The 15,574-nt window shown below is 44.3% G+C and overlaps 1 protein-coding gene across 2 annotated transcripts in view; it reads left to right on the top strand.

The window, feature by feature from the left end:
• Window positions 1–15,574, top strand: part of NMNAT2 (nicotinamide nucleotide adenylyltransferase 2) — a 187,901-nt gene that overhangs the window by 166,247 nt on the left and 6,080 nt on the right. The window contains exons 9-11 of one of the 2 annotated variants that reach the window (XM_008074417.2): window positions 6,724–6,825; window positions 6,947–7,014; window positions 12,591–13,850. In XM_008074417.2, the coding sequence (XP_008072608.1) occupies window positions 6,724–6,825; window positions 6,947–7,014; window positions 12,591–12,693 (273 nt within the window). In that variant the 3' untranslated portion in view covers window positions 12,694–13,850. Of the gene's footprint in view, window positions 1–6,723; window positions 6,826–6,946; window positions 7,015–12,590; window positions 13,851–15,574 lie in introns of those variants that run through there. The other variant, XM_021707195.1, reaches the window with a different exon arrangement.

Here is a 15,574-nt window from a genome sequence, read left to right as displayed (position 1 = left end):
GCATGGTGGCATGTGCCTGTAGTTCCAGCTACTTGGAAGGTTGAAAGATCGCCTGAGCCCAGCAGGTTGAGACTGCTGTGGCCGTGAGTGTGCCACTGCACTCCAGTCTGGGTGACAGAGTGAGACTCCAACTCTGTCGCCCAGGCTAGAGTGCAGTGGCACACTCACGGCCACAGCAGTCTCAACCTGCTGGGCTCAGGCGATCTTTCAACCTTCCAAGTAGCTGGAACTACAGGCACATGCCACCATGCCCAGCTAATTTTTTTTAAAAAATTTATTGTAGAGATGAGGTCCTGCCAAGTTGCTCAGGCTGGTCTCGAACCTGTGGGCTCAGACTATCCTCCCACCTCGGCCTCCCACAGTGCTGGGATTATAGGCGTAAGCCACCATGTCCAGCCAACATTTTCTTTTTGTCTTCCTTTTGCTACCTTTTGTGAGGTAATGGCTCTTGCAACCATCTTGGTGATGCTCAGAAAGCCAAACTGGCAAAAGTACAACTCTGGTGAGAATTTAGATGTAAGGGGTGGAGTGCACAAGGGATGTCAAGTTTGGTTAGGATGGCCAGAGAGAGTCTCACCAAGAAGGTGGTATTTAAGTAAAAAGTTTGGAGCCAAGAAGCAACATAGTTTAACTTGTATTTTAACATTATTTGTCTAACTGTTGAGGGTAGACTGAAAAAGGCAAATAATAATAATAATAGTAATAATAATATCAGGGAGACCAGAGCAACCCAAGTGAGATAGAGGTAAACTAGTTCCAGTTGCTGCAAACTTGGTAGCTTAAAGTAACGTGTACTTATTCTCTTATAGCTCTGGAAGCCAGAAGTCTGAAATAGGTTTCGTTGGGTCAAACCAAGCTGCTGGCAGGGCCGTGCTCCCTCCAGAGTCTCTAGGGAAGAATCTGTTTCCTTGACTTTTCCAGCATCTGGGTCTACATTTGTTGCATCCGTTGACTCATGGCCCCTCCCTCCATGTTCAAGGCCAACGACATAGTATCTTCAAATCTCTCTCTGCTCCATCTACATCATCTTCTCTCCTCTTTCTCAAATCTCCCTCTGCCTCCCTCTTGTAAGAGCACTTGTGATTGCATTTAGGGCCTGCCTGGATAAACCAAGATAATCTCAAGATCTTTAGTTTAATCACATCTGCAGTCTCTTCTGCCATATGCATAAGTTTGAGTGATTGAGACCTGGATATCTTTGGAGCCTGGATATCTTTGGGAACATTATTTTGCCTACCAGAAATGGTAAGAAATGAGCAGATTCTTGGATTTGTTTGGAAGGTAGACTCAACTGCCTTACCTTATAGCTGAATGTGGGATGTGAAAGAAAGTGAGGAATCAAGGAAAATGCCAAGGCTTTTGGTTTGAGCAATTATTTTATTTTATTTTATTTATTTATTTTTTGAGTTGGAGTCTCACTCTGTTGCCCAGGCTGGAGTGCAGTGGCACTCTCATGGCCACTACAGCCTTGACCTTCTGGACTCAGCTGATCCTTCTGCCTCAGCCTTCTAATTACTTGGAATTACAGGAACGTGCCATGACGCCTGGCTAGTTTTTTTTATTTATTGTAGAGATAAGGTCTCACCAAGTTGCCCAGGCTGATCTCAAACCCATGGGCTCAGACAGTCCTCTCAACGCAGCCTCCCAAAGTACTGGGATTATAGGCGTGAGCCACCACACCTGGCTTGAGCAATTATAAGAAGAGAGTTTCTAGCTTTGAAATAAAAATAGACTATAGAAAAAGCATTTCTTTGGAGGGGGTATGTATGTTAACAGGTCCAGGGGCTCGTGGGCATATTCATATTAAGTTGTTTTTTGGTTTTTTTTGAGTTGGAGTCTCACTCCATCACCCAGGCTGGAGTGCAATGGCACACTCATGGCCACCCCAGCATTGACCTGCTGGGCTCAGGTGATCCTTCCACCTCCGCCTTCCAAGTAGCCAAAGCTACAGGCGCACACTACCACACCAGGCTAATTTTTTTCATTTAAGTTTCCCAGGTTGTTCTCGAACCCGTGGGCTCAGGCAGTCCTCTCACCTCGGTCTCCCAGGGTGCTGGGATTACAGGCTTGAGCCACTGCGCCCAGACCATATTAAGTTTGAGATGCTCCATCCAGTGAGCATATTGAGAAAGCAGCTGATATATGAGTCTGCAGTTCAAGAAGGAAGTTTATGTGTCTTTAAATTTTGAAATGGAATGAAGTCATTAAGGGTGTGAGTGTAGATAGAAGAGAGGTACAAGGACTGAGGTCTGGGGACCTCCAGTGGCTTAAGGTCAGAGAGAAGTGGAGGAATTAGCACAGGGATACCAAAAGGGAACAGTCAGAAATGTAGGAGGACAGCCAGGAGAGGGCGCTATCTGGAGGCCTGGTGAACACAAGGAGGGAGCTTGGGGGAGCACTGCCAAGACCCTGGAGGGCGATGGGTACTGGTGGGACTGAGGGCATTTCTCACCAACTCTAGCACCTAGTCCCTCCCACCCCCAAACATACACACACAGACAAATACCCTCCTGAAATTCAAGCCCCCGCCCTACTCTCTGGCCAAAAGAGTAGATTGCATATCCGGTCTCTGGCTTGAACCCCTGCAGGGATGCCCTAAGGCTGTGTGGGTCTTGGCTCGTGGACCCTGTCTCCCTCAACCCATCTGGGATTCCCAGGATCAAGTCTGTCATCTGTTTCTGGAAAACGAAAACATCTCAAGCAGGAAGGTCTCCATCTGCTTGCCACCCACTGAGCAGCCTGGCACAGTTATTGACTGGGTGCTCAGATCACTAGGTTCTGAGTGGAGAGCAGTCGCTGCACTGATGTCCCCCACTGGGCGAGTGCCCCAGGAGGACCGAATGCCATTCTGAGTCAGTATTTTCATGCTTTAATCTAGAGCGCTCACTTCAAATAGCCTCATTATTACACACACCCTGTATGAAACATCCATCAAGTTCTCAGATTCAATTTGAAGGCAGGTCCCCCGCTATGCAACCTACACCAGACTGCCACAAAACACCTACATAACCAGGCAGTTTAGGAATCTCCATGTAAACCTGCTTAGATAGTCTCTCTTCCCTCACCTCCCTTCCCTCCCCTCTTCCCTTTCCCTCTCTTGTCATCTTCTCCCTTCCCCTGTCATCTTCTCCCCTCCCCTCTCCTCCCTTCTCTTTTCTATCTCTTTCTCTGTCATACCAATTTTCCTGGAGTTTTTTTTTTTTTTTTTTTTAGTGGAAGTGTCACTGTTGCCCAGGCGGAGTGCAGTGGTACGCTCACAGCCACCGCAGCCTCAACCTGTTGGGCTCAAATGATCCTTCTGCCTCAGCCTTCCAAGTAGCTGGAACTTCAGGCATGTGCCACCATGCCCAGCTAATTTTTCTTGATTTATTGTAGAGATGAGGTCTCACCAAGTTGCCCAGGCTGGTCTCAAACCCATGGGCTCATGCAATTCTCTCACCTCGGCCTCCCAAAGTGCTGGGATTATAGGTGTGAGCCACTGTACCCGGCCTTTTCCTGGAGTTTTTTTGTTTTGTTTTTGTTCCTGTTTTTTGTGAGTTGGAGTCTCACTCTGTCACCCAGACTGGAGTGCAGTGGCCGCTTCTGGCCACCACAGCCTCGACCTGCTGGGCTCTGGCAATCCTTCCGCCTCAGACTTCCAAGTAGCCGGAATTACAGGCACGCGCTACCACACCCGGCTGATTTTTTGATTTATTGTAGAGATGAGGTCTCACTGCCCAGACGGGTCTCGAACCCGCGGTCTCAGGCAATCCACTCACCTCAGCCTCCCAAAGGTGCGGGATTACAGGCTGAGCCACTGAGCCTGGCTTCCCTGAAGTTTTAATTTAGTACTTAGGCCACTGGCTTTCAAACTTGGTTGCATATTAGAATCACCTGGGGAATTTAAAAAACTGATGACTGTGTTCTATTCCTAGAGATTCTGGTTTAATTGATCTTATGTGTAAACTGGGCTTTAGAATTTTTAAAAGTCCCTCAAGTGATTCTGATGTGCAGCCAAGTTTGAGAGCCAGTGTCTGAGTAGTGAATCCCAGAGCTGTGTTCTAAAAGCTCTGGTGGAAGCAGTTGGCTCTAATGCTAACACCCTGTCCTGCCTCTCCCTAACATTCCTGGTTTATAGGGTAAAAACCTTGGTGCCAGTTTACCTGATCTGAACACCACTAATAGATGCAGCATGTTGTACGGTGCTCTGTATCTTCCAAATAACATGATCCAAATGGGGGCTCTGCAAATCATTTATGAAAAGATACCTGCACACGTATGTTTGTTGCAGCTCTATTCGCAATAGCAAAAACATGGAACCAACCATGTTGCCCTTCAAAACTGGACTGGTAAAAAGAATGTGGTACAGGCCGGGCTTGGTGGCTCAGCCTGTAATCCTAGCACTTTGGGAGGCCGAGGCGAGTGGATTGCCAGAGCCCGCGGGTTCGAGACCCACCCAGGCAACTTGGCGAGACCTCCTCTCTACAATAAATCCAAAATTAGCCGGGCGTGGTTGCGCGCGCCTGTAGTTCCGGCTCCTTGGAAGGCTGACGTGGAAGGATCGCTGGAGCCCAGCAGGTCGAGACTGTGGTGGCCGGGAGCGGCCACTGCACTCCAGTCTAGGCGACAGAGTGAGACTCCAACTCAAAAAAACAAAATGTGGTACATATACACGATGGAATATTATGCAGCCATAAAGAAGGACAGACATAATGGACTTCGCAGCAACTTGAATGGATTTAGAGTCAATCATACTCATTGATCTGTCACAGAAACAAAGAACAGAGTACCATATGTTCTCACTCATAAGTGGACCTTGAACAATTATAATACTATAAGAAAGGGATTGGCAGTAGTGGGAAACTGCCGTGGAGGGGGGTGGGATTGGCAGTTGAAGGAAACTGCTAGGGGAGAGAGGGGCACACCTCATCAACAAGGGTACCTGCATAACCAACATTTGTATGCCTAACCCTGAACTGTACCCCACATCTTTATAATTAAAAAATAAATAAATAAAATAAAAATAAAAAATAAAATAAACAAATGGGGGCTCTGGTGTCCTGCACCTGCATTTTAACCTCTCTCCACAACTGTCCCCCGAGGGCACCTTCTGCCAATCTTATTTCAGCAGCATCAGAGTTCCAGCTGCAATTCTAGGTCTAGTTGTAAGCAATGGGAGAAGCAGAGTAAAGGTGGACAGAAATATTTAGGATATATGTGCGGGCACATGCACGCGCGCGCACACACACACACACACACACACACACACACACAAAACCAACAAATCAGGCTTGAAAATGGAATTCTACTGATGCAGAAATCCTCTGGTAGAGAATAAAGGGCCACAGTGCTCCAGTATATCTGTTTGGAGAATTTGTCTTGTATCTTGTTTGGAAAATTGTGGGGAAACAATCTGGGTTCCTTGGCCCCCAGGCAGGTCTTGCTCAGTGAGCTAGCTGTGTTGCTTAGAAGCAGCCTGCCTCCTCCTCCCTGCCCCCAGTCTGGGATCCATAGTTGGCAAGATCTAGAGAGTAATATGCCCAGGCTAGATCCAAGTCCGTTAAATGCCATAACTTTCAGGTTCTTTGAAGATAAAAATTGGCACCAATTTCCAGAAAGCAACTTGATAATATGTCTCAAGAGCTTGAAATATGTCCAGTTCATATCCTTTTATTCAATTATTTTATTTCTTATCCTAAGGAAATAAGCAGAGATGTGATAAACGATTTATGCATAAAGATCTTCATCAGTGTCATGTCTAATTGCAAAAAAAATTAGCAATAACTGTACACTTTCCACAATATAGGACTAGTTTAATACATCATGGTGTAAAATATACAGATTGTTAACTTATGTTTTCAAATAATTTTTAATGATATGAGAAAATGTTCACAATGTAATGCTAATTGAAAGATGCAGGAAAGTTTACTTTTCAGTTTAATCCAGTCGTGGATATATACACCTATTTATAGACAGAAAAACACTGGACAGAAATACACTAAAATGTTAACAGTCGTTAGCTGGATTGTGTAGTTGTGTTTTGAGTTCTGGTCCCCCCCCCCCCAGATTTTCTGAGTTTATATTGCATCTATAATTAGAAAAAGAAAATAAGATGGTTTTTTTTTTTTTTTAATGAAAAGAAGGTTTCATTTTTCATTATGGCACTGAGTTTCCGCCAAAGGCTGATCTCAGAAATGACCCCAATAATCATCATCATCAACCTATCACTGGGCGCACATGAATTCATTCCAGACACTTCCCTGCTCTTGGCCACCCTTGAGTCCCACAGCAGCTTTCCTGTGGGTGAGCCAGGGGAGAGTTTCAGTCCCTCTTGTGATGTCCCTCTCGTGACATTCCACTGAGCGCTGATATATGCTTGCTGGATGGTGGGATCTGTTTCAGTCATGAGAATATCTACCAGGTAAAGACTCTATGTCATTCTTGTTATTCAGCAACATTATGAGCTCAACAAGGAGCCTCAGGAATTGGAGAAATCTTGCCCAGACATGCAAGAGTACATTTATTCATTCAGACTTGTGTGCCAGGCAAGGTTTCCAGCCATTCTGCTGTCATTGTTCCGGGCTATTACTTGAAGGAGCTGACTGAGGGGGCTGAGCAGGCAAGTTTGGGACGGAAGCCTGGGGTTCCTTGTGGAAGAATGGAAGCCAGCTCCACCCTCTAAGTAGTCACTTGGCAGGAGTTTGGGGTCATGGTGTCACCAAAGGGCTCTCTCTGTTTCTTCAGATGGAGGTGATTGTTGGGGACTTTGGGATTGTGGTGGTGCCCCGGGACGCAGCTGACACAGACCGAATCATGAATCACTCCTCAATACTTCGCAAATACAAAGTGAGTCTTCCAACTCCCTGCTGGTGTGTCTCTGTGGTGTGGCCCTTCTCGGAGAGTCTGGGGAGGCTGGAGGAATTTAGCGTGAGGGACTGGAAACCTACTCACTCTGCTCTGTCCTCAGAACAACATCATGGTGGTGAAGGATGACATCAACCATCCCATGTCTGTTGTCAGTTCAACCAAGAGCAGGTACGTTTGACAAATGACCCAAAGAGTCTTTGACCAAAGAGTCTTATGTCTCCACACAACTTCCCCCAGTCAAGGCGACCCTCGGATTTAGGCAGGTATCTGCCGTCCCAGTGTTCATCCTCTCGTTTGAACCTCATTTCTTTGTTCCCAGGCATTTACTTTAAGGGGGGGAGGAGGCATTAGCTCATCTTAGCTGGTTGAAGGGGAGAAGAGGATGCTTTTAGTTGTGGACTTTTTAGTTTGAGGTGCTCAAGGAATAATGTGGTAGTAAGGGTATGAGCTAAGTTGCCACAACAAAAAGGTTCCAACCTTAAGAATTTTAATTAGGTTAGATATTTAGTTTCCTGTTCCTGAAATCAAAAGGAATCGAATCTATGGTCTCGTTCATATGAAGCTTCCATCTCTGGGCCCACAGCTGCTGCAATGACTATTTGTCTCAGCCGGTGGGAAAGACAAGGTGAAGTCCATGGTAAGAAGATGACCCAAAGTTGTGCATATCACTGCTCTTTGCATTCTATTGACTCAGGGATGGAGGGAAACTGGGAAATAGACTTTATAGCTTGGCAGCCATACGCCCAGATAAAATCTAGGAGGCTCTCTTACTAAACTAAAGGAGAGAATGGACACTAGGGGCCAGTTAATAGTTTCCACCACAAATCCCAAGGAGAAATGGTCCAGTAGAATGATGAGATAAATAGAATCTAGAGGTCTGGAAGTGTAAAACTGAAAGCCATGGGCATGTCAGTGTCAGTTAAAATTCTGGGCGTGAATGAGGGCACAGAGCGTCAAGAAGAGAAGACTGTGGGAACACTGCAAACATTTCAGCATTTAAAAGAAGGCAAAGGAGTAGTCAGAAACCATCAGTAGTGGTGGCCCAAAAATCAAGGTAGGAGAGGGTACAAAGATGTAGAGCGTTGTCATCTGAGTCACATGTTTCAGAGAAATCTAATGAGCCCAGGACTTTAAAAAGTTCACTGGATTTCTTTCCTGGAAGGCAGTTACAGTGACACTTGCAAGAATAGCATTAACATTCCAAGGTCAATAGCATCAAGGGGAGAGGGGGAAGAAAACTGTGGTTCCAAACATGGCTGCACACTAGCATCATCATGAAGAGTTGCATGACAGTACAAATTCCTGTATCTCACTCGGTCCCATAAGAATTTGTAAGGGTTTGGATTATGGATCTGCTTCCTGGGCAAGTCTAATGCAGTTGGGATTGGTATTTGGAAACTACACGTATAGTCACTTTTTCAGGAAGCTTTACTATTCAGGGAGGCACTTAGGGATCTAACTTGCAAGGTGAGGTTCGTGTAAGCACTGAAAAGAAGGGAGCTAGTCTCCAGTGATGTCTCAAAGGCAGGGCTTTTAGAATCTCGATAGCTGAAGGAGTATATGGCTTTTTACAAATAGCTGTTGGGGCCTGACATTCCCAAGACTATCATATGAGGAAAGAACATGAAGCAACCAGACCAAGGCTGGAGAAAAACTGTGCAGGAACCAAGGTGTTTCACTGGAGTCCTTCATACCTGTTGGTGCCTTCTTTCCATGGGTTCCTTTAGGAGGGAAGAGATGTGGTCAATCAAAGAACTTCCAGAAGATTCATGTTCATGAGACCAGCTTGCAGAGGGACCCAAAGGAATGAAATAAGAATCCAATTCTAAGGGGAAAGTTTATAGCACTAAAAGCCTACATTAAACGAGAACTCAAATAAATAGCCTAACATTATTCCTCAAGTAGCTAGAAAAAGGAGAAGAAACAAAATCCAAAGTTAACAGAAGGAAGAAAATAATAAAGATCAGAGCACAAATAAATCAAATATGGAATTGTAAACCACAGAAAAATTAGTTAAACTAAAAGTTTTTTTGAAAAAAAACAAAACCCTTACTTGGACTAGGAAAAAAAGAGAAAAGACTCAAATAATCATAAGTTAAAGTGTAGACATAAAACACATGCTTCAGACACAAAAAATATCATAAGGGACTATTATGAACAATTATATGTCAACAAATTTGATAACATAGAAAATGGATAAATCACTGAAAAAAAAATGCAACCGCCGGGCTCAGTGGCTCAGACTGTAATCCCGCGCCTTTGGGAGGCTGAGGCGAGTGGATTGCCTGAGCCCGCGGGTTCGAGACCCGCCTGGGCAGCGAAACCTCATCTCTACAATAAATCAAAAAATCAGCCGGGCGTGGTAGCGCATGCCTATAATTCCGGCTACTTGGAAGGCTGAGGCGGAAGGATCACCAGAGCCCAGCAGGTCAAGGCTGCAGTGGCTTGGAGCATGCCACTGCACTCCAGTCTGGGTGACAGTGAGACTCCAACTCAAAACACAAAAAACAAAAAACCTCCCAACAAAGAAAAGCCCAGGAACAGATGGCCTAACAAATGAATTCTAACAAACTTTTAGAGAATTAGTACTTGTTAAATTCTTCCAAAAAACAGAGCAAACACTTTTAAACACATTTCATGAGGCCAGTATCACCTCGATACGTAAACCAGACAAAGACATCACAAGAAAAGAGAACTGCAGGCCAATATTTCTGAGGAACATTGATACAAAAATCCTTGGCTGGACACAGTGGCTCACGCCTGTAATCCCAGCAATTACGGAGGCTGAGGTGAGAGGATTACTTGAGCCCAGGAGTTCAAGACCAGTCTGGATAACATAGCAAGAAATTGTCCCTAAAAAAATTACAGAAGATAGCCGAGTATAGTAGTGTATACCTGTAGTCCCTGAGGCGAAAGGATTACCTGAGCCCAAGAGGTCAAGGCTATGATGAGACATGCTTATGCCACCACATTAAAAAAAAATCCTCCATAAAATATTATCAAAACAAATTCAACAACATATCATAAATATTATACATCATAATCAAGTGGGATTCATCCCTGGCGTGCAAGGTTGGTTTAATATGCACACATCAATCAATGTGATACATCACATTAGCAGACTGAAAGACAAAAGCACAAACCATATCAGTTGATGCAGATAAGTCATTTGACAAATTTCAACATCCCTTCTTGATAAAAAAAATTTTAGCAGTTTAGATATAGAAGGAAAGTTTCTCAACATAATAAAGGCCATGCCATTTGAAAACACACACACACACACACACACACACACACACACACACACACACACACACATACACAGCTAACATTATAATCAATGGGGAGAAACTGAAAGTTTTTCCTCTAATAAAGGAGGTGGAGGTATAAGACACGGATGTCCAATCTCACCACCTCCATTCAACATAGTACTAGAAGTACTATCAAGAACAATTAAACAAGAAAAATAAATACATTCATCAAAATTGGAAAGGAAGAAACAAAGTTATCTCTGTTTGCAGACATGACCCTATATGTGGAAAACCCAAAGACGTCTCAAAAAAACGATTAAACCTAATAAATTAATTCAGTAAAATTTCAGGATACAAAATCATCACACAAATTCTGCATACAAATAATGATCTGGCCAAACAAATCCAGAAAACAATCTCATTTATGATAGAATATTTTAAAAATTAGAAATAAATGTAACCAAGGAGGTGAAAGACCTGTACAATGATGACTATAAAACATTGATAAAAGAAATTGAAAGGGACATAAGTGTAAAATGTATACATATTCCATGCTAATGGATCAGAAAAATTAATATTGTTAGCATATCTGTATTACCTAAAGCAATGTATAGATTTATCAAAATCCCAGTGGCATTCATTCTTTACCAAAAAAAAAGAAAGAAAGAAATTAGGAAAATCAATCCTAAAGCATGTATAAAACTGTGAAAACCCGGAATAGCCAAAGCAGTTCTAAGAAAAAACAATGTTGGAAGCATCACACTTCCTGATTTTACATTATACTACAAAGTTATAGTAATCAATATGCTACCAAGCAATAGGCTTGCTTCTCAACATGCATAGATGCCAACACTATGTCTCCAGCTTCTGAGAAAAGAAAAAATTTTATTGTGAGTCCACTAGCAAAGAGACAGGAGCAAGCTCAAGTCTGTCTCCCTAGCTGGGGTCTGGAAGCAGGTTTTATAGGCAGAGAATAACAATGAAAGAGTTAAGAAATGCAACAAGGTGTGATCAGATTGGGTCATGCAAAGAGGCAGTGATGGGTCTTTGACCCTTAAGTCTGTCCTGCAACAAAGTAGGGCACAGTTCACTTCTTAATTTGGTCTCTGTTCCTTGATCCAGGTACTTAGGTTCTTCCTGTGGTTGAATTTTTCATTTTGGCTGGCTCCAGGGTCATAAATTGGGCATTCTTGGTTTTTCTGAGCACGCTCAGATTATATGACCTACAGCCTGGAGACCCATTGCTCTGAAAAATAACTCAGTATTTTGTTACAGTTGATTGCTGACAAAGTTGAACCAGATTGAACTGGCTCTGCAGTTACAAAAACAGTATGGTACTGGCATAAAAACAGACACATAGACCAGAGAGCCCAGAAATAGATTCAAACATATGGTCAACTAATTTTTGACAATGGCACCAAAAAGACAAGAGAGAAGGAATAGTCTCTTCAATACACGGTGCTGGGAAAACTGGATTTCCACATGCAGAAGAATGAAATTAAACCCTTAACTTACACCACACACAAAAATCAACTCCAAAAATGGATAAAAGACATCAATGGAAGACCTGAAACTATAAACTCTTAGTAGAAAACATAGGGGAAAAGTTCCTTGACATTGGCCTTGGCTATTATTTCTTGGATACCACACCAAAAGCTCAGTCTACAAAAGCACAACTAAATAAACCGGACTACATCAAACTAGAAAGCTTCTGCACAGCAAAGGAAACAATCAACAAAATGAAAAGGCCACCTATGGATTAAGAAAAAATATCTGCAAACCATATATCAGATAAGAGATTAATAACCAAGATTTATAAAGAACTTATACAACTCAACAGCAATGAACCCAAACTACTCAATTAAAAAATGGGCAAGCCGGGCCCAGTGTCTCAGCCTGTAATCCCATGCTTTGGGAGGCTGAGGTGAGTGAATTGCCTGAGTCCGCGGGTTCGAGACCCGCCTGGGCAACTTGGCGAGCCCTCACCTCTACAATAAATAAAAAATTAGCTGGTCGTGGTAGCACGCGCCTGTAGTTCCAGCTACTTGGAAGGCTGAGGTGAAAGGATCACTTGAGCCCAGCAGGTTGAGGCTGCGGTGACCGGGAGTGTGCCACTGCACTCCAGTCTGGGCTTTTATTTTATTAAATAAAATAAAATAAAAATAACTAAATGGGATTGGCCCAGATATTATCCTCATTTTACAGAGAAGAAAACTAAAGAACAGAAGGGCTTAAATAACTTGCCTAAGGTATCTCAGCTACGCAGTGGCAGTCAGGATGAATAGTGCCACCAGGGTCAGAGAGAAATTGTAGAGGAGGAGGGCTGTCTTCTAACACAAGTATCATTTACTTAAGCTAAGTAAAGGCTAGTCATGGGATGTTGGGAGACCCCAGAATACCCCCTTCCTTTCTCTGAAAGACAGTGGGCAGGCCAGTCCTCTTGCCTTGCTTCAGATATGGATGTCCATCTGATTTCCAATTCTTTCTGTACAGGCTGGCCCTGCAGCATGGGGACGGCCATGTTGTGGATTACCTGTCCCAGCCAGTCATCGACTACATTCTCAAGAGCCAGCTGTACATCAATGCCTCCGGCTAGCAGCCACACAGCCCTCTGCTCCACTCTCCCCTCGTCCTCTGCCAACGCACTGGCCCCTCCAGTCTCTGTCATTCCCCCTGTTTCTCTCCTGCCTCTCTGTTTCTCCATCTCCTCATCTTGACTGAATTCGAGTCCATTCTTTCGTTTCAAAAGGCCATTTTCCCCACTCGCTGACTTAAGCCCCCACAGTGTGGGGGACCTGCAGAGAACCATGGCACTCTCTATTCCACAGTCATCTTTGGACAAACTTTCCTCTAGTCTCTGGGTTGGGGGTGGGTGAGGGGATAGGGGCGGGATTGGGGGAAGTGCAGTCCTCGGAGATGTACTGGTGTCCGTCTCCCAGCATGCTCTCGAGAGGCGGCTCTGGTGCCCATCCTCCCAGCATGCTCTGGGGAGGCGGCTCTGGCTCTCGCCTTCCCAGCATGCCCTTTACTTGCCCTTTACTTTACAAGTAACCCTTTGTAAAGGGCTATTTTTCTTTTCTTTGTTTATTTTTCTTTGTTCATTCCTTGTAGAACTTGGATGAAATCAGTGTCTTTATGTCTGGAGTCTTGGTGCGCTCCCTTTTGATAGGACACTGTAGCCAGCCTCAGCACTCAGTTATGTGCATGGGGGCCACACTCAGTAGAGAAGGCCAGGCCACCTCCACTTCTCCAGCACACACACACACACACACACACACACACCCCACAACAATAGCAGCAACAGCCGCAGCCTTTGGTCAGGAGTGAGACTTTCAGGTTCTGAAACCTGGGAGGCAAGTCTGGGAATAGCAGAGTTCTCAGAAGAATTTGAGTCCATTTCTTTAGTTTCAAAAGGCCATTTTCCTGATGCTCTGGGTTTATGATCACACAGGGCTAGTACATCCTCATTTCCTGGTGGCATCTGTTCATTTACTAATCTGGGCTGTGGCGGATGGCACAGTGTGGATTCCCTGCCAGCCTGGCATTTCCAAGGAGCCCTCAGGACACCATCTAAACCCTTGGAGACCCTGCTTAGACATGCTCTTGCATCGAGAAGAATCATACAGATAAGGCCAAATCCATATCTTTAAAAAACATGCTATGGACTGGGTACAGTTGCTCACATCTATAATCCCAGCATTTTGGAAGGCCGAGGTGAGAGGATTGCCTGAGCCCATGCGTTCGAGACCAGCCTGGGCAACTTGGCAAGACCTCGTCTGTACAATAAATAAAAAAATTAGCTTGGTGTGGTGGCGCATGCCTGTGGTTCCAGCTACTTGGAAGGCTCAGGTGGAAGGATAACCTGAGTCCAGCAGGTGGAGACTGCAGTGGTGAGCATGCCACAGCACTCCAACCTGGGCAACAGCGAGACTCTGAATCAAAAAAGCGAAACTCCGAATCAAAAAAAAAAAAAAAAAAAAAAGCTAGGAATTTACTCAACCCTACAGAGCTTTGCTCATTGGAATTATATATTGCCTGTTTGGCTGGGAAATATCTCTATAATGATGTAAGTCCAGAATGACCTAGGAGAAAACAATTTGGTACCCTATAGGAACTGATAGCACACCCTCTGACACACAGGTGACGCCAGAGGTCAACTTCTTGAGAAGTGATACTTTGGTCTTGTTTCTGGGGCTTTTTGTGACCTGCAGAGCCAAGTAACCCCGAGAGCCATTGAGGAAATCTGCCTCACAGGAAAGGAGAGATCTGAGAGGGGTCAGGAGCCACTGAGCTGTTTCATTCCTTTTCTCCCCATTTTTCTGCCTTCCTCTCTGCCCCTACAGACAGTTTTGAGAGATTGTCCTCATTGTTAAGGCCTCAGAAAATTACCCTCTTGTGCTTTGTGTCTCTCATCTAGTCTCTGGCTCTCAGGTTTCTGGAATGTCTTTGAGTAATGGTTCCCAAGTGTTAGGATACTTTTATAAAAATCTAGTATGAGCTGTGTCCCAGGAGGGCCTGGTGGGACATGAAACCAGGGACAACATTCTTTACACACATTTCACATCTGCAACATCCTTCAATTGTCTCCAGGAAAAGGAACTGGATTCAACAACAACAACAACAACAAAAAACCATAGCCAAGTAGCATCCTGAGGGGCTGTTATTCCTCTTGGATTATGGAAGTAGTCTTCAGATGAAGGAAGGAAGATCCTATTCTTGGATCTCAGGGTATGACTAAGGATCATGAAATAATAAACTAAAAAAAAAAAAAATTAGAGTTCAGTTAATCCAGCACTCTTCTTTAAAAGATGAGGGAGTAGAGGTTCATGGGATTAAATGGCTAGTCCAAGCAAAGCCTGACAAGAGGATATCGTTTCCCTTACCCTCAAACCCTCATGCCACAGGGTCTCTGCCCCTCCATTTTCCCATGTGGTTTCTACTTTTCCCAATCCTTACCCTGGCATCTTTCTCTTCAATTATATCTGTTCCCGGTGCTCCCCACACATAGCATGGAAATGCCAGTCCTGGGGGAGAATGTGATGGTGAGGAAGGCCGTGGCTAGGTGTCCCTTAGAAATAAAGAGATCTCAAGAGTCTGGAGAAAATTCCAGAAAATCCAATAAAGGATTGCTTTGTGCAAGGTGAAAGAAGACCCAGAAATGCTCTGGATGATACTATTGCTGGAGAGTTAAAGATGGAAGAGCCGTTGTCCAGGCAAAACATTCAAAAGCCAGGCAGGTTTTGCAGCTGGTTTCTTGAGGAAACATGGTGTTTTTAAGGATCTGGAGTTATGGATAGAGCTTGTGGGGATCCTCATGGGTAGATTGGGAAAGACCCAATTTTTTTTGTTTTGTTTCTTTGGTCCACTCTGTTACTCTGATCAAGTCCCATTTAGTCTAGAGTCCACTAGAAGAAAACTGGCTGATCCTGCATGCTCAGTGCAGGGTGGGAATGCATGTGGGAACGGGCTAAGAAAAA

Source organism: Carlito syrichta, unplaced genomic scaffold, assembly GCF_000164805.1.
Source record: "Carlito syrichta isolate Samal-C Ts95f unplaced genomic scaffold, Tarsius_syrichta-2.0.1 Scaffold316427, whole genome shotgun sequence".
NCBI lineage: Eukaryota > Metazoa > Chordata > Mammalia > Primates > Tarsiidae > Carlito > Carlito syrichta.
This window is presented reverse-complemented; position numbering and strand designations above follow the sequence as displayed.